The sequence below is a fragment of the Panthera uncia genome, chromosome D1, assembly GCF_023721935.1.
Source record: "Panthera uncia isolate 11264 chromosome D1, Puncia_PCG_1.0, whole genome shotgun sequence".
Taxonomy (NCBI): Eukaryota; Metazoa; Chordata; class Mammalia; order Carnivora; family Felidae; genus Panthera; species Panthera uncia.
Genome location: NC_064808.1, coordinates 47,883,080 through 47,904,264, shown reverse-complemented (window position 1 = coordinate 47,904,264; position 21,185 = coordinate 47,883,080). Strand labels below are relative to the sequence as shown.

Here is a 21,185-nt window from a genome sequence, read left to right as displayed (position 1 = left end):
TTTATTGTTGGGTTGTAGAAGTTCTTTATATATTCTAAAGGAACTTTTTAAGACATATTTAAGATTCACCATGTTTATAAATTTAACTTATTAGATTTCCAAGTGTCCTTTAATTAGGAATGTTTATTTGCTAGACAATTGAAATACTTAAAAAAAAGAATAAAATAGGAGGTGCCTGGATGGCTCAGTGGGTTAAGTGTCCAACTCTTGATTTCAGCTTAGGTCATGATCTCACAGTTTGTGAGATCAAGCCCTGTGTTAGGCTCTGCTAACAGCGTAGAGCCTGCTTGGGATTCTCTCTCTCCTTCTCCCTCTGCCCCTCCCTCATTTGCTCTCTCTCTCTCTTTCAAAATAATAAACATTTTTTTAAAAAAAGAAAAATAAAATACGTTTAACTTATGAAAGCAATTATTAGCTAAGTTTGTAAATATGTTCAAATATTAATAAAGTCCCTTTAAAAATGATTGTTAAAATTTGCCACATAAATAGAATGAGATTTATAAGGTAAAATTAAAAAGTTAAGGAAGAATGAAATTTAAGTTTAAAAATCAGATATTAAGTTTTATTTTTTTAACGTTTATTTATTTTTGAGAGACAGAGAGAGACAGAGCATGAACGGGGGAGGGGCAGAGAGAGGGGGAGACACAGAATCTGAAGCAGGCTCCAGGCTCTGAGCTGTCAGCACAGAGCCCAACGTGGGGCTCCAACTCACAGACTGCAAGATCATGACCTGAGCTGAAGTCGGATGCTCAACGGACTGAGCCACCCAGGCACCCCCAGACATTAATTTTTAAAATCAACGTACACTATCTTTTCTGTGCTCCAAACTCACAAAAGAGCCCAGAGAGGTTACACAGTTTACCCAAGGATTTAGAGGGCCCCAAATTCATACCTAAGGACAACTGCACTGCTACAATGCCTCAAGGAGCCTAGACTTGTGCCACAAATCACTTTAACAATACTGCAGATAACAAAAATAAAGATGATGTTCCTAAATACTCTCTACTTGTTTGACTTTCTCATCCTCCAAGTTCACCCAACAGAGACTGCACCTCTGTTGCATGCCTGTGCTAGAACGCTGAGATGAAGGGATCTGGTTCTTGTCTCCAAGGACTCACAGTCCTCAATGAGACTGTTCCCTAGGAAACCTGATGTTCAGGAGTGAGACACAAGCTCCTCCCACTAAGCAGCAATTTAACTGGTGAATGGTTGCTAGTCAGTGTGCGTCTGTTCGTAATCAGGTCCTGACCAATCCTAGGGGGCCAGCAGTTCTCCCTCCACCTCGCCTGGGAAGTTTAGTGAGCCAGGACACACGTCCTCTCTGTCTGGGGAGCCAGCCAAACCTTGAATCAACACCTTCCCAGGTTTCTCGGTCTGCCATCAATTTAAGGAAATCCCAAGCATGGCGAGTCCCAGCTTACAAAACAGATATAGCAGGCATCAAGAGGATTTGCTTTGTCTCACAGATTCCCTAAAGAGTTGTGCTCAGCAATGAGTGTCCCTTGGGCATTTAAATTCCGATTCTTTCTACGCTTGAAATTCGGTTCCTATGAAACAGGAAGAGACCTATGATGTGAAGGAGGGGAACCTGTGGTACTTTTGTACTTACCATCTGAGACAGTCCCACAAGCCTTGGCAACCTGCCTCAGCTCCTGGATCAAGCCCTGGAAGCAGTCCTTACAGAGCAAATGCTGGCAGGGTAGGAGTCAGGCACCGACAGCCTGCAGGTTCTGTCGGCACAATGAACAGGCCGGTACCACGGGCTCCTTATGACCACTCTTGTGTTTCTGGTCAACTAGTGGCAGCCCCATAAAGCTCATACCCATATCTGACCCCATGCCCATGACCGTGCCCAGGACCGGGGCTCTTGCAACGACCTCCTCAGGTGTGAAGCAGCGTGCAGAGCGAGCAAGCTCCACTGCCTGTAAGTGAAGCACAAAGCAGAGTGATTAATTTCTTTGGGGTGGGGGATGTTCCTGGACAGGCCAGAGAGGACTCTGAGAACTGGAGGTTCGTGCCCTGAAACCTGCAGGGCTCAGCCCCAAACTCTCACTTGAGCTCAAAGAGAGAGTCCAGCATCTCCACTGTGGAAAATAAAGCCTAGAGAGGTCTGCTAGGTTGTGTGTTTCTTACAAGGTTTGTTTGACTTCAAAAGTGTCCAAGATCTACCTGTGCTTCTTTTTATTAGTGGGCAAGCCTGGTCCAAGATTTTGGAAAAGAAAAGGAAATGTATTAAAAGCCAAGTTTATACCAGGTGCTTTATATGCTTTATCTCAAACCTCACAACTACTCTTGGAGGTAGGCATTATGATACTTCTACGAATTCAGTAAAACCATGAAGGACAGGCTGAGGAAACTGAGGTTCAGAGAGTTTGGGTAATTGCACAAAGACAGATGGCAAATAGCAAAGTTCAAATTTAAATTCAAAATTGGACTTCACACCCTTACTACTGAAATATTTCTCAAGCTAAGGTCCAACACACATATTTTTGTGAGTTCTCCTCACTATTTTTTAAAATTAGTATTCATTCTGATAAGAATTTTTAAATCTATAAATGTTCCAGTTCATCTGCATATACACCTCAACAAGATTTTAGAGGCAGTGTTAAGAGTTTAGGATCTAATTCACACCATGCACTTATTACTTTGTCTCAGGCAAATGGAAAGAGAAAGGGGAAGCCTTAATATGTAAATGATGCATTCTTGCCACATGAAGTCTCAATAACATTGTGGCATGTGGTGAGGAATGTTTCATCTTGCTTGGAACAGATGTAGGAGGTAGGGAAATTAAGCCATCATCACCCTGGCAAAAGTTTGCCACACCTGGCCACACCGGGAGCACCACATTTAAACTGTAATAGCAGTTTAGTTCAGCAACACATCATCTGCAAATGAAACTGATATTGTTAATTTGATTGTTTTGGTTTTTTATAACTTGCAAACTGTATTCAATTTTATGTAAGTTTTGTATAAGAGTAGAAGAAGTGTACCTCATTTTATACTTGTACCTACTTAAGAAAGAAACCAAATGTCATTGAATTCACATCTGGAGCTCTGGAGTTATGCAGATTTGACAGAACTTTCATTTCAGTCCATAGTCTTTGGGAGCCAAGCCCATTAAAGATGAAGAGTGACAGGGCTGGGAGAGGCCAGGCTGCTTGGAGGCCCAGCAAAATGCCACTAAATAAAATAATGGATGGACTCTCACCTCTAATTCATTTTGGGGCTCTAAGAGTAGTTATTTCCCAGAGGGCAGCATAGTAGTGCTGGTGGAGGGAAGGGCAATCTGTCTTAGAAGGTTTAAGTGTGGCTGAGTTTATTTTGTTAGACTTCGAAAATATCAGACTTAATTATTCAGGACACCAAAGAGATTTTATTTATGTGGGTTATATCTACTACTATTTGCCATGTTATAAATGAAAACTGAGATAATTTTAAAATATTAATTCATTTAAAAACAATAAATGTATTACATGTCCACCTGAATAGCAAACTTTTTAGGAAAAAACAAACTATTAAAAAAATAAATTTAGGGAGAAGAGTGACATTGTTTTTCCTTTTTGCAAACCTCATTAATGTCTGTGTTAATAAAAGCCAGCTGGATTGCCATACCTGCTTCCGTAGTCCATCTGCTGTATGTTGTTCTGTTTACAGTGTATGAAGAAAAGCCAGCCTCGCAGGGCTGTACGATTGGGAAAGATAAGAGTATTTTTAATAGCCTTATCAGGTAACTGTGGATATCCTTTGAAACTACAACAAGTGGCACTTTCTTAAAGGTTAGTTGTAATGTGGAATCTGAAACTACATCAGTGAATTTTTCTTACCCTGTGACATGAAAATCCACTGGTCTGTCTTGCACTGTAAACTGCCCTTCTACCTAGGCATCGTTTTAGAACACCAGGCATCTGTCATTTGGAAAACATTGATCCAATGACTTATGTAGATGCTTCAAACACTGATGCTTCCTTATACGATAACAAAACATCACACTCTTAAACATCACCTCCAGTCTTATTGGAAAATACTTTATTAGGAAGATGTCAAACTCATAGAGGCAGCTATGCCTTTACCAGAATTCTAAATTTTGCTGAAAGCTCTAATTTTATCATTGGCAACAAATACTGTCAGGTTTTTTTCCTTGAAATGACAGGCTCACTTCATTTTTGAAAGCATATTTGCCATATTCTCAAGTCTGAATAACCACAGTTTGTCTGTCAGCTGTTCTCTCAAGTAAAACTGGTGTTGTACAAAAAAAAAAAAAAAAAAAAAAAAAGGCTAGTTCAGCTTGCAACTCAAATAATAGTACAAGTGCAGTTCCTCACCCTAATAAGTAGAAATGCTTTATGCACACTTCCAGTTTCTTCACAAAGAATATTAAAATGATGCATATTTAAGGACTGGAATTTAATAAAATATTGCCTACCTCATCATGGGCACACCTAAGTGAAACTGGCTTCTCCCTTCTCCTCCCGACCTTTCCCTTTTCCTGCAAGTGCCTAGCAGTGAAGAATACAATGACTTCTACCAGCATCTTTGGCTTTTTACACACCACCTTTGGCATTTGCTTTGGCACCATTAGTGCAAATGACAATCCAGTGAAAAGGGCAAATAACATTCTGTAGTGTTATGAAAATGGTTTTGACTCTGTGGAAACTTGTGATCCTGTGGACACTTGTGAAAGAGTCTCAGGGACCATCACCATCCCCACCCTGCCCCTGCTTCCTGCCATAGGTCTACAGACCATACTTTGAGAACTGTTGCATTAGGCTTCAAATGACAACTCTGGGACGGGAGGGCGCCTGGGTGGTTCAGTTGGTTAAGCATCCAACTCTTGATTTCGTCTCAGGCATGATCTTAAGGGTTGATGAGATCACCCTGCATCGGGCTCTATGCTGACGGTGCAGAGCCTGTTAAGATTCTCTTTCTCCCTCTCTCTCTTTCCTTTTCCCGCTCATGCTCTCTCTTTCTCTCAATAAATAAATAAATAAACTTTAAAAATAAATAAATAACAACTCAGGGGATTCAAAGTGGTGGCATGGCTTTTCAACATCAGTGGGCACAACTCAGGGTAAGAATATAAATAAATATTTCACTTCTGTCTTAGAAGAGCAACTGAAGTAACTCAGAGGGTAAAGGTTAAATTAAAGGCACAACCAAACAATAGAGTCTCTGATTTGAGAGTAAAGGGGGACGGTCAAATGACCTCTCTTCTATCCCCTTCCTCTGGCTGCTTTCCACTATGCCTTAGCTCTTCCCTCTCCTTCCTACCTCCTCTGACCTAGAAAAAGGGATAGAGTATGGCAGAATGTACTTAAGCCAGGGGTAGCAGATTCGAATGCCTATGGGGGCCAGGCATGTAAATAGCGAAGTGCTCCACCTAAAAGAATATGGGTCTCAGGGCGCCTCGGTGGCTCAGTCTGTCGAGCGTCCGACTTTGGCTCAGGTCATGATCTCGCGGTTCATGGGTTTGAGCCCCACGTTGGGCTCTGGGCTGACAACTCAGAGCCTGGAGCCTGCTTCAGATTCTGTGTCCCCCTCTCTCCCCACTCCACCCCTGCTTGTGCTCTGTCTCTCTCTGTCTTTCAAAAATGAACATTAAAAATAATAATAAAAAGAATATGGGTCCACTGTTGCCAAATCTTAGTTTTTCAAAACGCCAGAAATCCAAATTTTTACTTAAACTCTGAAACGTTGGCAACTAATTAAAATTTAAAACCATGAAAACAGGGGTGCCTGGGTGGCCCAGGTGGTTAGGCATCAGACTTTGGCTCAGGTCATGATCTCACAGCTCCTGAGTTTGAGCCCGGCATTGTGCTCTGGGCTGACAGCTCAGAGCCTGGAGCCTGCTTCGGATTCTGTGTCTCCCTCTCTCTCTCTCTCCACCCCCCTCCCCGCGCCACACACACACACACACACACACACACACACACACACACACACACACTGGTACTCTGTCTCCCTCTCTCTCAAAAATAAACATTAAAAAAAATATATAAACTTGAAAACAGCATGAGTCAAACAACATATACCAGTAATCAGCCTGAGACCTCTGCTCTAAGTCATGGAACCAGGAAACTAGGACTAAATGAAACATCATGTGAAAGCCTGGAAGGACAGAAAGCCTCACATATAACATTACCTTGCTCACAAATCACTTCCTTTTAACACCCGACAGCCTGATCTGAGAGTTTCTGTAGCCTTGCCAAGGAATGGCAGAGCAAGTCATTCCATGCCACATTGGGGGTAAGAATTTCAAAGACTGTTCGCACGGGTAGTACAGAGCAAGTGATCATCAAAACAAGATTCAGTTCAGGAGGAAAAGAGGAGAGAGACACACTAGGCAATGAGAGAACACCCACTCGATGCTAGATGGTTTGAACATGATATATTATCTGTTTACTTCTTTACTGTCTATTTTAGACACAGTCCTAGAACAGAACTTAGTCTTTCTTGTTCACCATTGTCCCCACTCCTCACTGCCTGGCACATATACATAGTGTCTACACACAGTATGCACTCAATAAATATTTCTAAAATGAAAGAATAAATCTCAGTATTTTTCATTAGAAAAACAAGAAAACTAAGATCCAAAGAGAGTATGTTGTTCATTTAATATCATTCAGCAAGTAAAAATAGAGGTAGAGGGGTGCCTGGGTGACTCCAGATTTCAGCTCTGGTCATGATGTAGTGGTTGGTGGGTTCAAGCCCCACATCAGGCTCCGCACACACTGACAGTGTGGAGCCTGCTTGGGATTCTCTCTCTCCTCTCTCTGTCGTTCCCCTGCTCTCTCTCTGTAGATAAATAAACTTAAAAAAAATAGGGGTAGGAAATGAACCCAAGCTTCTATGTTCTTTCTGCTGATTTTATCACCTGAAATTAAATTAAAATCCAAATATTTAAGCCCTTCCTTGTTGTGCTATTGGATAAACTGTCCTCTAATATCCTAGAATTCCTCTCTTCACATTTTGCTATTCTGAGTTTAATGGCAGCAAGGTTTTCCACCCTAGCTTGCAACAAAGCTTCTAGGAATACATTTTCCATGTAGTATAATGAGATTTTTAAAAAATCTATTCAACACAGTTAGGAAAGACTCCTGGAAATTCCTAATCTTCAAATTAGATTATTTTTACTTTGTGCTCAAGAAAACCCTGTGGTCCTATGGATTTTTCTCTAAATACTATATTGCCATTTATCAAAAACTACTGATAAAGGCAAAACAACAACAACAAAACCCCCTGAGCCTGGTGTAGCTGAAAGTGGTAACTATACATGCTGCTGGTGCATAAATTGGTACAATCCATTTGGGGAAAAAAACAGCATAAAATGAATCATAAAAATGTTCATACCCTATAATACAGCAATCTCACTCCTGGGAATTTACCCTAGACAAGCTATTCAATAGAAGAAGAAAAAACACATATACACAAATGTCCATTGCATCACTGTCTCTAATAGCAAAGAACACAATAAGAACAACAACCAAAAAAACCAAAAAGAAACAAAAAAAATACAGGAGAAAATGGCTTAGTAAATTACAGTACATGCTGAAGATAAATCAGTTAAGATATTAAAAATAATAATCATGAAGACTGAGTAGTGATACAGAAAAATGTCACGGTATTAAATGAAAATTAAATGAAAAGCAGAATGCAAAAGGATTTGTATGCTATGATCATCAGCTTTGTAGATAGCTATGTCTCCACGTAGACAAGAGCTGAAAGTAATATTCAGACATAAAAAAGCATTATAAAGTGTTATCATTTGAGATGTTTATACTTATATTTTTAAAGATTTTCTTTAATGTTTTACTGGATTTTCTATTACATGCTATTTTTAAAATCCTTTCTGAAATACATTAGGATTTCTGAGTTTTTCTAGAACTCTCACTTAAAAAGAACAGAAACCCTAGGGCACCTGGGTGGCTTAATTGGTTGGGCGTCCAACTTTGGCTCAGGTCATGATCTCACAGCTTGTGAGTTGGAGCCCGCTTCGGGCTCTGTGCTGACAGCTCAGAGCCTGGAGCCTGCTTCAGATTCTGTGTTTCCCTCTTTCTGCCCCTCCCCCGCTCACACTCTGTCTCTCAAAAATAAACATTAAAAAAAAAAAAAAAAAAAAAAAAAAAAAAGAACAGAAACCCTGGCTCTTTCCATCTTAAATTAACAATCCTTTACTTGAAAAAGGAAAGCAACATAATCTTTCCAAATGTCCAAACCTAAAGATGGAGAGCAAGAAAACAAGGTTGGATCTACCCAGGCTGTTGTTGCCATGTGAAGGACTGCTAAGGAACTCAGGAACCCAGAGAGGAGAAAAAGAAAAGGGGACCACCAGAGCCCTCTTCAGGGTGGGGAGTGTTCATAAGGTTCCCTAGAGAAAGGCGTGGGTTCCAGAAAAGGTCAGCACCACATTTACCTGTCTCGCCAGGCTGCTGTCTGGCATCATCTCCCTTCTGCTCATTTCACAGATATTTTCTGAGGCCCTTTCTCTCCGGGGGAGCCCATATGCCTGAGATGTCACAAGACCACACTCTACTTCAGAAGAGATGTCACAGAGAAGCAGGCCTCTCAGAGGTCATGTCTCAGCACTTTCCGTGTGCCTGGTGGAGAGGGACAGGTTACCTAATGCCTAATGTCTGGATGCTACTCAACTTTGCAGATACAGAACTTGCTGTCTCAGAGCTGGTCAGCCTAGGGAAACTAACCCACATTGACAAACCACCTTAGGAATGAAAGGGAATCTGCTAGAAACCAGAGCCAGACAATCACCCAGGGAATTCCCTCCACCGTGATAGAACCATCAATGAGAAGAATGTTAGGTGAACACAGAACCCAACACAGAGTGCTGGTCCACTCGGAGAATTTCCATTCAGATGGATGGCCTGAGGGATAGGATATAGCTCCTCTATAACCAAAGAACCTGGCAAAACTATCCAGAAGCAGTGCCAATTACCCAGAACCCTACCTATACCCCCTGAACAGTATTTGTCCTGGCTCTAGGCCCTCCTCACAAGACACTTGATGGTTACCTTTCATTCCCAAAGCTCTGCCCAGCTTACCTCCATTCACAGACCATGTTCCCAAGGGTAGTTTCCAGGTAGCTCGGTTCATCCCTTGTGCACTTCCTGGCCAACTTCAATGTCAAATACAGGGTGATCTCTTCTTGGACCTTTCCCCCGACTCTCAAGACCCCTGTTTCTGCTGGCCACAGGTAGTATGTGATTGAGGACTGAAGGAGTGATGAAGACCATAATACTGTGAGGTCAGAGAGGGAGTGGTCACTGAGGTAAAAGCAGATCTGGAAAGAGAAGACTAAAGGCTAGGTAGGCCCAGGCTCTGTATCTTGGCAGCTCTGTAGCCACCGGTAAGTCATTCAAACTTCTGTGCCTCAATTCTTTCATTCTCATTCATAAAATGGAGCTGGTAGTGTTGACCTCTCAGGCAGAGGCAATTTGTAAGATTGCAAGGTGTATTTGGCTATTATCACTCTGGACTGGAGTGTTCTGGGAAGAAGCAGAATATAAGGTGGGCCCTAAACGTTGAGGGAGATTCAGGATATCTGTTCAGGAATAAGATGAGCAGTATAGGCATGAGAAATGGCACCAGCACAGGCAAAAAGGTAGAATGGATGTACCAAGTTTGGCTACAGTAGAAAGCTGCTATAAGAGGAAAAGCTGAGGTTGGTTTGGAAAGGTACATAGGCCTTTCTGTAGGTAATAGGGAGCTATCCAACTTTTTGATCAAGTAAGTGAAAGGATGAAAGTTATGTTTTGGGAAGATTAACCTGGCAGAGGTGTGAAGGATGAAGGGACTGGAGGAGGGTTAGAATGCAAGCAGGGTGCCACAGGAGGATGCTGAACTCAGGATAAGAGACATGATGAGGGTCTTAATGAAGGCAGTGTCATGGGGGCTTGAAAGGAGGAAGCAAATCTGAGATAGAGAACAAACGGATATGGTGACAGTGTATTAGAGGAAAAGAAGGCTTGGGAACAATTTTCAGGTGTCCATGACATCACTATCTAAGTGGACATGAGCACCACTCACCAAGATACAGTATAAAGGAGAAGGCACCAGTGAGAAAGGAAAATTGAAGTCTTTGAATATGTTTACCTAGTTTGTCTGTAGAATGTCCAAGGAATAATAATCAGAAATTAAGTAAACACATGAGTGTGGAGCTCAGCAGTAACATTGTGAATTGAAGCCACCCAAAATAAATTCGCCCAAGAAGACTGTGTATTGTGAAAAGATAAAGAGCAAGAACCGGAGGGTGAAAAATATCACCACTTGAATGGTGCATAAAATTAGAAGAACCTGAAAAGGCTGTGAAGTGGCCAGAGAGACAGGAAGAAGGCAAGAATTTCTATAAAGAAGTGAAAGAGGTAAAGTACAACAGAGAGAAGTGGTATGAGGAATAGGAAGAGTCCATTCAACTGGTATTTAATTGATGCTTCGAATAAGAGCAATTTCATTGAAGTAGTGTAGCTGAGGGCTAGATTGCAGTGGATTAAACAATGAATGGGAAATGAACAAATGGACAGAATTTGTAGACTTTGCTTTTGGGGAGCTTGGCTGTAAAGGAAAAAGCCAGGGTAGCAGGTAGAAGACAGTCAGGGAGAATTTAGGATATTTAGCTAAAATATATTTTAGCTGACAGGAATGGAGCAGGGAAAATAAATACACACACAGAGTAATTGAAAGAATGGGATTTCGAACACTGATTGAGAATCGAAAGAGGGCTCTTCCAGTTAGTGAAGACAGGGAGGTGAGTAGTTACATTAGGTCACTTAATAATTTGTTGAACATGCACTACATGCCAGGAACTGGGAGTGCATGGATAAAAGAAAATATTCCTGAGCCATTAAGGAATTTGGTCTAGTACGGAAGACAAATGTGGATCAAGAATTATATAAGAGCTATGTACTTGATTGTGTGAGGGCACAAGTGGGGAAAGTAAGCAACAATGACTGAATGGGTCAGAGAAGTTTCACAGGAAAAGAGACACTTGCACTGGGTCGAAGTGAACAGGGATTCTCTAGTCCAGGAGAGGAGGTCACGGCCATGTCAACTAGGTTCAGGTGAAAATTCAAACTGGGTGGTTAGAAAAAGTATTTACAGAGTCTGTATAAAAAGGACCATAAAGCAACCAGGTATACTGGTGCCTGAAGTATATCAGATTGTTCAATCTGTGGAGGCCCAGATGATAGCACCAAGGGCAAAGGAGGAATTAAGACCGAACGCCTCCCTGGAGTGTAGGTCAGCAGGTGCCGGTGGGTGGTGGAGACATCTAGTGAAAGACTCCAAAGGTAGCAGAGCGAGACACCCGGTAAGCACGCTGAGGATCAAATAGCGTCTCGCGAATCCTCACTGCGGCTGGGAGACAAGAGAGCAACCGCTACCGGCAGGGCCGAGCAGACCGCAAGAACGGAGCGAGACGCGTTGGACGACTCAGAACTGGGGCGTCTGATGGGTACGGTGGCCTAGTCGGGTTCCAGGGCCAAGTCACCGCGACAGCTTGTACTACACAGCGCCCCAAGCGCCGGATTCCGCGAAAGCTCTCAGCCTCAGAGCCAGAGCGAAAGAAGGTAGCGACCAGCACGAGGCCCACACGTCAGATCCAGTGGTATTTCCTGGAGAGGACCAGGACACCCCGCAGAAAGAGGCAGGGGCCAGCCTTATAGTCACGCGAGACCCGCGAGACCCAAGAGGCCCCGCCCAAGGCCGGGTCTCCCTGGCCGGAAGTGAGTCTCATTGGCTCCGCCTCCGTTGTCAGTACCGCGAGATTTCGCGGAGGCCTCCCTCTTTCTTCTGGGCCGCCGACATGGTAGGTGCTTATTTTCGTGCTTCCCCGTTGTTGCTGGTTCAGGCCGCGAGCTCCACTCGCGTTGCACCCCAACCACCCACCCCTCACCTTAGCCCGGTCTCCCAGGCCGCGCATGACAGGCCTCAGCGCAGGGTGCCCGGCCGGGGCCTGGGGCCTTGGTGCCGCGTGCTCCGCTCGGAGTTTGGGTCTCTGAGACACGCGGGCCGGCGCGCTTGGGCGCCGCCCTGATGAGGCCGCTTGTCCCCAGGCCAGTTCGTAATATCAACTTTGCTGAATGTGCTACAAAGCAGATCTTAATTCCCCAGGCCTACAGACGCCTCGCAGACGGGCAAGTTGGCCCCCTGCCACACCTACCTCCCTTTGGCCTTAATACCAAGCACCTTTTTCCATACAGCCATCCAGACTGAGAAAGACCCGGAAACTTCGGGGCCACGTGAGCCATGGCCACGGCCGCATTGGTAAGTGCCGGCGTCCCATCCCGGTCTGCTTTGAACTCCCTGCCGGGTGCTTAGCTAGCCAGGAAGTAGGTAGGGTAGAAGTGGGTTAGCTTTGTGTGGTCATTCGGATTAAGTTTGAATGTTAGCTGTTTTTTTTCTTTCCCCTGTGAGAATTCTCACCAGTACTCCATTTTTAGGGAATTTCACATCATTTGGAGGAATGAATGAAAACTGGGGCAAAGTGTTGAATTGATTGAAGGCATGGAGCACTGTGGATAGTGCTGTGATGTGGAACACTGCATAGAGATGTTTCACCTGGAGTTTTGAAGGAATAGCAATGCTTAGAGAGGTATTGTAGACTGGGAACAAGATAAGTAGAGATGCAGAAATGTGGGGAAATGGTTTTGGGAGAAGAATTGAGGGGCTGGTGAGGGCTCTGTTAACTGTAACTTTGTATTCTTGCAGGCAAGCACCGGAAGCACCCAGGAGGCCGGGGTAATGCTGGTGGCATGCATCACCACAGGATCAACTTTGACAAATAGTGAGTGCCTCTTAGCTGTACTGTACTTTTCACTGGCACTGGCAGTCTGCATTTAGGGGCAGAGGGCTGCCCTAGAACACCTTTAATGGGAAGCAAGCCTCTTACCACTCAAAAGCCTTGTCTCTTCCTGGCTTTTACCTTTCACCAGGTTACCATTTGATGTGAACTGAGAACTTGTCATCGAGGCTAGAGTCACGCTTGGGTATCAGCTATTGCCTTGGTGTGCTAGAGTCCTCGAAGAGTAATTGCTGACCTTATTCACTGGCTGTGACCCTCATGGCATAGTCAGTCACCGGGTTAGTGACATGTATCAGATTAACCTGTATACCTGTTAGATACACTTATTCCCCCAAATTTGCTTAGAAAACCTCTATTCTAAGAATGTGTTGATTTTCCATAAAATTTTGTCAAGTGAGCTGGAAGACCTTTAGTCTTGGCACTGCCTCTTACTTTCTAAGTGACTTCTGGTTCCATGAAATAAGGGTAGTTTTTTACTCCTGAACATCTTTGGAGGCTTTTCTTAAAGATTTGTTTTAATTCAGCAACGAATGGGGTACCTGCTATTTCACTATAATCCACCAGTGAACAATTTACACTATAACCAAGGGAGATGGACAGTGAGGATGGTAAACATCACTAAAGGGAGATCATTAAAGTGATTGCCCGTCTCTTCCCAGTCATCCAGGTTACTTTGGAAAAGTTGGTATGAGGCATTACCACTTAAAAAGGAACCAGAGCTTCTGCCCAACTGTTAACCTTGATAAACTGTGGACCTTGGTCAGTGAGCAGACACGGGTAAATGCTGCCAAAAACAAGACTGGAGCTGCTCCTATCATTGATGTGGTGCGATCGGTGAGTGAATATTTGTTACCTTTATATGGTCCTTGCGTCTTAAAATTCTTAGTAATCTAATCTACTTGATCTCCTACCTGGAATCTATACCCTGTTATCTACTAGACAGTTCCACCTTTTAAAAAAAAAAAAAATGTATTTTGAGAGCAAGAGATTACTTGCATGCAGGAGTGGGGAGCGGCAGAGAGAGAATTCTGATGCGTGGCTCAATTCCACAAACCATGAGATCGTGACCTGAGCCGAATAAAGAGTTGGACACTTGACCGACGAAGCCACCCAGGTGCCCTCAGACTGGTCCACCTTTTGATAGAATTGTCACAGCTAACTCACCAAAATTGAGCTCAATTGTGATTCAAGCAAAATATTGGAAGAATAATAATCTTTCCAGTCACTCATTCATTCAAGTACTTGTATTCTTTCTTGAATGTTTTTCCAATCCATAATTTCATTCCCACTATTGCCCTGATTTGTACAGGTTTGCATTTCTGGCCTGAGCTTTTGGCAGTATGTTAACTCAACTGGCTCTGGTCTGCTTACATGAGGCACAGCTCTTGAATCTTTATTCCCCTTACAGAATAAAGTCCTAATATGTTTGATTGTTATTTAAGGAGCTACATTATCTGAAGAGATTCCCACCCACACCCCAAAACACTGATGATGACAAAGCATTTTTGTATATCTTTTTGGAGCTCTGGGCGTAGTGTCAGCTCCCATGGGTGTGGAGGTATTCTAAATCTTAAGGGGGCTTTCAGTTAAGTTTTAAATCTCTTTTCCCTGTGTAACATCACTTGAGCAATTTTCATGGGCAGGACTTCTTGGAATACTGCTGGGAATGTGGTTTTCCCTTTCTTTTTTTTTCTTTTCTTTTTTTTGTTGTTAATCAGCTAGTAATTGGAGAGGGGAGTTTGTGCTTTGCCTGAGGCTAGAGTCACATCCTGACACATCTCTTGTCCTGGTGTGCTAGAGTCCTCAGAGAGAATCCACTGGTCTTGATTCACTGGCGAGGGCATTCTGTGCCCCCGGTAGTGCCCAGATCAGAAACATGCCCTCCCAGTTCCTAGATGGAGCAGATTGGCAGACATCTTTCTTTATGCGCATCAGGGAGTTGGTACCCGCAATGGTGTGTGTTATAAACTCTTTTTTTTTTTTTTTTTCCCCAATCTCTCCAGGGCTACTACAAAGTATTGGGAAAGGGAAAGCTCCCCAAACAGCCTGTCATCGTGAAGGCCAAATTCTTCAGTAGAAGAGCTGAGGAGAAGATTAAGGGTGTGGGGGGAGCCTGTGTCCTGGTAGCCTGAAGCCACATGGAGAGAGGTTCATTAAATACTAACAACTGCTTTTCTCTTCTGGTCTGGGTGTAAGTTCTTTAGCACCCCTACCTCTCTTACCTGTACATTGGAAAGCCACGTAACAAATCCAGGAGTAAGGGTATGAGGGCCTGAGCTCCTTTGCCAACTCAGAAAATGTGCAAGAGATAGCACCAGTACTTAAAAGGACTTGGCCCATTACCTACCTTGAACATTTATAAAGTGAGAATATTTGTTGATAGCATATTTGTGTATCTTAGAGTTGAAAGGCCTGCTTTGCATTGTATACTCTGAAAATACAGTGAGTGGGAGAATACCCTTAACTGTCATGCATGGCTCACGGGGGAGATTCGGGATTTTTGTGTGTGGAGGGGTTTGTTTTGTTTTGTTTTGAAGTAAGCTATACACCCAGTGTGGGGGCTTTAACTCATAACCCAGAGATCAAGTTGCATGCACTACTGACTGAGCCAGGCACCTGGAAAGAGGAAGACTCAGTTTGATAGGCACATTTTAAATAGTGAACAATGTGTTAGGATTGAAGCAATTGTGAAAGATGTAATTCCTGAAACTAAAGTTTTTCCTCCTTGGCTCCCTCATCTTGTACCACACTGTTCTAGTCATAACCAAAATCTTGAGATGGGGCCTACCAATCTGAATGTTAAGTGCACCAGGGCTTTTACACATCAGAGTGGTTTGGAATCTAGAAAGCCTGTGTCCTTGTGCAGAGGAGTCATAATGTTCAAAGAAATACATCATGAGATATTAATGATTCTGGTCTGAAATGTTCCTAGTATAGAATTTGGGAAATCCTAAAAGCCAGAAGCTGGAATCAGGTGGGGATTTTGCAGACCCTCAAACATAAGGAAGCACAGGGGAGCAAACTTTGTGGATTTGGTTAAGAAAAGTGCCAGGAAGGCTTTCCTCCCTTGTACAAACAACTTTATCATTTGGATTTGCTTCTTTGTAATAGTCCTGATGGAGAAAGATAAAACCCATGGGTTTTCCCATAGTGTACCTATAAAATGGAAGCTGAGGCCATCAGTTTAAACAGGTTATAGTTGATAAGAGTAATGTTTAATTGATTCCAAATAGACACTGAAGATCCAAAGATGTATAAATACAGTATCTTAAAAGATTGAGATGAAGTTTGAGATTGCAGTCCAAACCATAACAGCTGTGGTGGCTTAAGTTTAGTCCAGTTTTCTCATCTTTAAAATTGAGGATTGTGTGGATTAAGTAAAATGGAAGGCTTTACTAAACCTTTTTGACAGTTAGGGAAGCAGACAAGAAAAGCCCCTTGGTCTGATTAAGTCAAGGCAAAATGATCAAAGCAGAGGAAAGAGCATACATGCTTACCAACTTGGAAAAGTTAAGCAAGTGTTAGGTGGGCAATAAGCATTCAAGGGAGAATGTAGCTAGGGAGTGGGCTACAGTGGGAGAACCAAGAAAATGGGAATGAGAAAACAAAGTAGGATTCACAAGACCCAATGGACAGGACTTGGTGAGTGGGTGAATTGGGGTAGGGCTGACCAGCAAAATGGTTAGGCCTGGACAGGTTGGGTTTAGTGAAAGATAGATGAAAATTAGTTCCTTAATAGCCAGGGTCTTTCTTGGAAATTCATTATTTGTACCATGTAGCCTCACTGTCCATAAACAGGATGGGGTTGAATGGGATAATACTCCTTCCAATCCTGTTGTAAATGGACACCCTGAACGTGAAAGTCCCTCAGTTATTTTAAGTCGAAGACAGTTGAGGTACCAGACCATGTACCTGGCCTGGGAAGGGCAGGGTCAGTTGCCTGGTTCATTTACTCAAGCATCTACAACTAACAAGTTGGCAGACGCTTTGATTTTTTTTTTTGCAGGTGTTAATGCCAAGGAAGCTAAGTGACCAATGAAAAGCCATACTTTCATGTTCCAAGCAGACCTGTAGTGACCATTTGGCTCATTTGATGGGACCAAATGCAAACCTTACGCTGTGACTGTTTGAGTTGAGTGCAAGGTACCACTGCTTAGATTAACAATGGTCCATGCGGAGGTAACAAAATGTTGAAACTGCCAAGCTTTGAGCCTGCCCTGTAGGCACAGAGGCCCCTACTGCTAGGTCTCTAGTAGCTGATAGATGTATATAGAGTTAACGCCCTCCCATACATGGGGAACAGAATTTTGTCAGGTACCCCTGTAACTCCCATTTCCTTAAACCATTCATTTACCTATTCAAATTGTGAAGAACAATGTTACCAAGCACATAAGGTTAACAGCTAAATTTTCCATAAGCTTGAATTGCCAAGGAGATAACTTACGGCCTAAGGTACGTGTGCTTTAAATATATATTTTATTCAAACCTCGAGGCTGTAGCTATAACAAGCTTTGTTGGCAATAACGGCCATATAATTGGCAAAATTGGACCCCATTATCAAAATCTGCTAAAAATTGTTTTAAATTCAAATACGTGCCTTCTGCCTGGGTAGGCTCAGCGTCTACATCCGCCTCCACTGGAAGGGAGGCTACGGGGATGACAGCCAGAGACCTGCAGAGGTTGGCGCTCCTGTGCCTGCCCTCACGGGCGTACACTGCCCTATCTTGGCGACGCCTTCATTCAACACCCACGTTAGGCAGCTCTACTCCGTCAGCCCCCGAGAAACTACTTCCGGAGGGTGTGAAGTTCTGGTTCCGGGGTCACGTTGACCTTTACCACTCCTACGGCCGGAAGCCCTTTTGGCGTTTGCTCAGTCTCAGTGCTCAGCCGGTTCCGGCAGGGGGCGGGGGCGGGGGCGGGCTGCGCTGTGTCGCGGCCGGGAGATTTTACCCTGCAAGGCCGGGGTGGGGGAGTTTAATACCCGCCTGCTCCAGGGGGGAGGGGAGGCCCAGCTAACCTCACAGCGCTTTAGATCCTGCTTCGGCCTCACTTGCGTTAACATGACCTTTATACACGTTAGAAGGGGAATTTCCAAACTTCTCAGAATTAGTTTGTTTTCAAAAAGATGAGCGCCGGCTATGTTCAAGTTATTTTGGGTACCTGCTTGTACACACGCGGGAATATTCTGGAAGAACATAAAACTGAGCCGGCATTTCCTCATGAACTTTGGGAGAGATGTATGTTTCGGTAGTTTGAGTTTCTTGCTTAGCCAAATGCATATTATTTTCGTATTAAAAGGCAATATAAATGGACAGAAAATAATTTGAAAGCTACCAATAGCTTGCCAGTACTGAAAAGTAATATTTTCTCTTGGTCTAGAGTTTCCATGACCTTTTATGTGATACCCACCACCACCTGCATAGGCAAATAAACCTAAGATGTTTTGTAATGCATACCACCACATTATCTGACTCAAGAAAATAATTTTGTGTATCATCCTTAAAAGTGTTAAAGCATTCATTATGCTTCATTCTGGCTCTTTGTTTTACTTTTATTCCCACTTTAAGTTTTTTTTAAAAAAAATAGTTTATGTATCTTTATAAATAAGTCATTTTGGGTACAAGGTAAGTTACAAGTCTACATGGGAAATAAAGGGTATTATTTTTAACAAAAATATAACTGAGCTGTGATTATAATCAGAGTGATTTTCTTAGGTCTCTAATTTCACGCACCATTCGATGTGAGCCAGAGTTGGAATAATACTGTTTTCCAGGGGCACTCCTTCAAAATACTGCCCTTAAGAAGCCCACACTCCTCTCCTCATTTTTGACACTACTGCTTATAGAGTATGGTTACTTAGTAAAGAAAGAGACAGAGAGAAAGAAAAAATAAGCATTTAAAGATATAATGGGGCAGCCTGCCCTGCTCTACCATACTGATTGAGGAGAAAACCCTGGACCTTTTTAAACTCCAGAATAGAGGGCTGACACTCCACAGATATTGGGGCTTTTGGTAAAGGAGACAGCACTGTATTACCCCTGAGCAACTAACCCAGGGTTGTCAGAAAGGCACTATTTAAGGACATTTGTTCTCAATGGTGGCAATACCATCCTTTAGGGGGTGCAATTTGGAAATAAATGGGGAGGGAAGTTTTTGTCACAGGGAGGGGAAGCAACCAAGCATGGTGCTAAATGTCCTTCGATGTATGGGGTTGATTCCAAACAACAAAGAAAATTTTAGTTTAGATCATTTTATACGTAATAAAAAAAACTTTTTTTGTTCCAGTTCATATACTTCTCAGCTTTCCAGGATTCCAAATGCTGTTTAAGTCAATGGAAGTTCGTACTGGGTTTTCTTCAGAATACTACCAAAAGTTGTTCAACCCAGTACATACTCAGTAGAATCTGAGTTACTAATACAAAACACTTTTCTCTGTCTGCATGTGTAGCTACTGCGTTCACAGTAACTCTGTGTACAGGTTTGAGCATCTGACCTCACTGTGTCTTCTAAGTGTATCTGTGCCCAAGCATTTACATATTTAAATACATGTTAAAACAAAATACTTTTATTTATCCCTATTTATATTAAAGTTAAGATGTGTTTAGGTAGGTTATATTATCTATGAATTTCATTTCAAGGTAGTAAAGGGTAGAGTTAAGAGTATTTGCTATAGAAAAGTAGAGTGTTGGATGGTGATAGGATTGAGAACCATCTGTTTAGGGGTCAAGAGACCATGTGAAACAGAGCTTGGGAAGAAGTCCTGACCACTTTTTGGGGAGCCTGGGTGGCTCAGTCAGTTGAGTGTCCGACTTCAGCTCAGGTCGTGATCTCACAGTTAATGAGTTCGAGCCCCGTGTCGGGCTCTGTGCTGACAGCTCAGAGCCTGGAGCCTGCTTCCGATTCTGTGTCTCCCCCTCTCTCTGCCCCTCCCCTGCTCATGCTCGCGCTCTCTCTCTCTCTCTCTCTCAAAAATAAACATTAAAAATTTTTTTTTTTTTTAAAAGAAGGTCTGACCACTTTTTGTCAACCCCACACCAGATCCCCTGGTCACACCCTCCTCTACATTCCCCCCAGAAATTTCTGTGTCTTGCCCATAGTACTCACCATATGGACCTTTGCAGCCCAACCAGAGGCATCATGTGCCAGTACTGATTATCTGAATTAGGATGAGAACTGTGGCCATCGTAGGAGGAAGGAATCCTTTGGGTTAATCTTAGGTATCTTAAGATTTTAAAGATATATAAAAGTTTCAAATTTTCTAAAAAAAAGCATTTATACCTATATATCATGTGATCTGATCACGTCTTGAGGGTTCTTTGAAATCATGTTAAAAAAGAGAGGAAATAAGAAAAGGAAAGAAGGAGCACCTTTTGGAAATTATTATTATATTGTTAAAGAATCCACTTCTATGACTATCATGAAGCCAAGGACAGTAACTACACTGGACTCTGGACTTTATGGTTATAAGCAGTTTTCTCTCTATACCTGGAAGATGCCAAAGCCAACTATACAGTAGGCTTTTTCAGAGAAGACAAACCCTCTACTTTGCTTTATGAGGCAGTTAGCAACCTCAAGCCACAGACAGGTTGGGACCTGCGCAGACATCAGTGGAAACAGGGAGAAGGGAAGGGACTCAGGATAGGGTTTTGTCTCCTGTTTAAGTAGGCCAGGGTGGAAGGAGAGAAAAGCTCTACTCCTTGGTTCAAATCCTGCCAGACCCAAACCAAATTCCAGTGAAAAGAATTCCAGCTGAATGCCTCATCTTGGACATTTTCAAGGTCTCTACTCTGCGAAGGCGTTGGGTGGGTGGAAAGCCTAAGCCACCTATATTTCCCACCCTGTTTCTCTTCTTGCTTTTCCATGAAATGTAGCAGAACTTTCTGCATGCAAACCTCGGGTTCCAACAGGAAAAACTAGTCACAGAATGACAGAAGAGCTGTAGGCAACAGACCAGAGCTAAGAGCAAGCCTGGGTTGGCTTTTGCTGAGTTTCACCCACCAATATCAGGATACTCAATCATATCTTAAGGGCTTCATACTAAATAGGAAAATGTTAAGATTCACCTAACAGTGGAGCCAAAAGCACTGAGCATTCTTTGCATCAGTGGGAACATGTACAGAGAGTCTGAACAGTTGGGTTACTGAAGAGGAAAGGTGAACAAGAACGATGACTAGGTATCTTCTAAGACCAGTGACACAGTTAAAGCTAGAGAACTTGATTTCAGGGTAGGTAAGTGACTCACACTAAAGCTAAACTCTTAATGAGGTACTCAACTCCCTACATGATGGTGTTTCATTCCTGACTGGCCTATCTCAGCCCTTCCCCCAGGAGAGAGAACTCTAGATAATGAATAAAGCCAAGGAACACATAGGGC

General features: G+C 43.0%; 2 protein-coding genes and 2 non-coding genes across 4 annotated transcripts in view; 3 read left to right on the top strand and 1 right to left on the bottom strand.

Annotated features, from left to right (window-relative positions):
- Nucleotides 1-11,679, bottom strand: part of TRIM66 (tripartite motif containing 66) — a 55,319-nt gene extending 43,640 nt beyond the window's left edge. The window contains exons 1-2 of the mRNA XM_049650453.1: nucleotides 9,054-11,679; nucleotides 1,610-1,922 (exon numbers count right to left, since the gene is read on the bottom strand). The gene's annotated coding sequence lies outside the window, so the exon portion shown is untranslated. The remainder of the gene's footprint in view (nucleotides 1-1,609; nucleotides 1,923-9,053) is intronic.
- Nucleotides 11,680-11,781: 102 nt separating this feature from the next.
- Nucleotides 11,782-14,987, top strand: RPL27A (ribosomal protein L27a). Its single transcript, XM_049650588.1, has 5 exons — nucleotides 11,782-11,815; nucleotides 12,210-12,273; nucleotides 12,718-12,793; nucleotides 13,471-13,645; nucleotides 14,815-14,987. The coding sequence occupies exons 1-5, from the start codon at nucleotides 11,813-11,815 to the stop codon at nucleotides 14,941-14,943; spliced, it is 447 nt and encodes a 148-aa protein (XP_049506545.1). The 5' UTR covers nucleotides 11,782-11,812; the 3' UTR covers nucleotides 14,944-14,987.
- LOC125917650 (small nucleolar RNA SNORA3/SNORA45 family) lies at nucleotides 12,973-13,102 on the top strand. The gene has a single exon (XR_007456254.1). It is a non-coding gene; the product is annotated as a small nucleolar RNA SNORA3/SNORA45 family (small nucleolar RNA).
- On the top strand, nucleotides 14,561-14,691 carry LOC125917641 (small nucleolar RNA SNORA3/SNORA45 family). The gene has a single exon (XR_007456250.1). It is a non-coding gene; the product is annotated as a small nucleolar RNA SNORA3/SNORA45 family (small nucleolar RNA).
- Nucleotides 14,988-21,185: the final 6,198 nt, after the last annotated feature.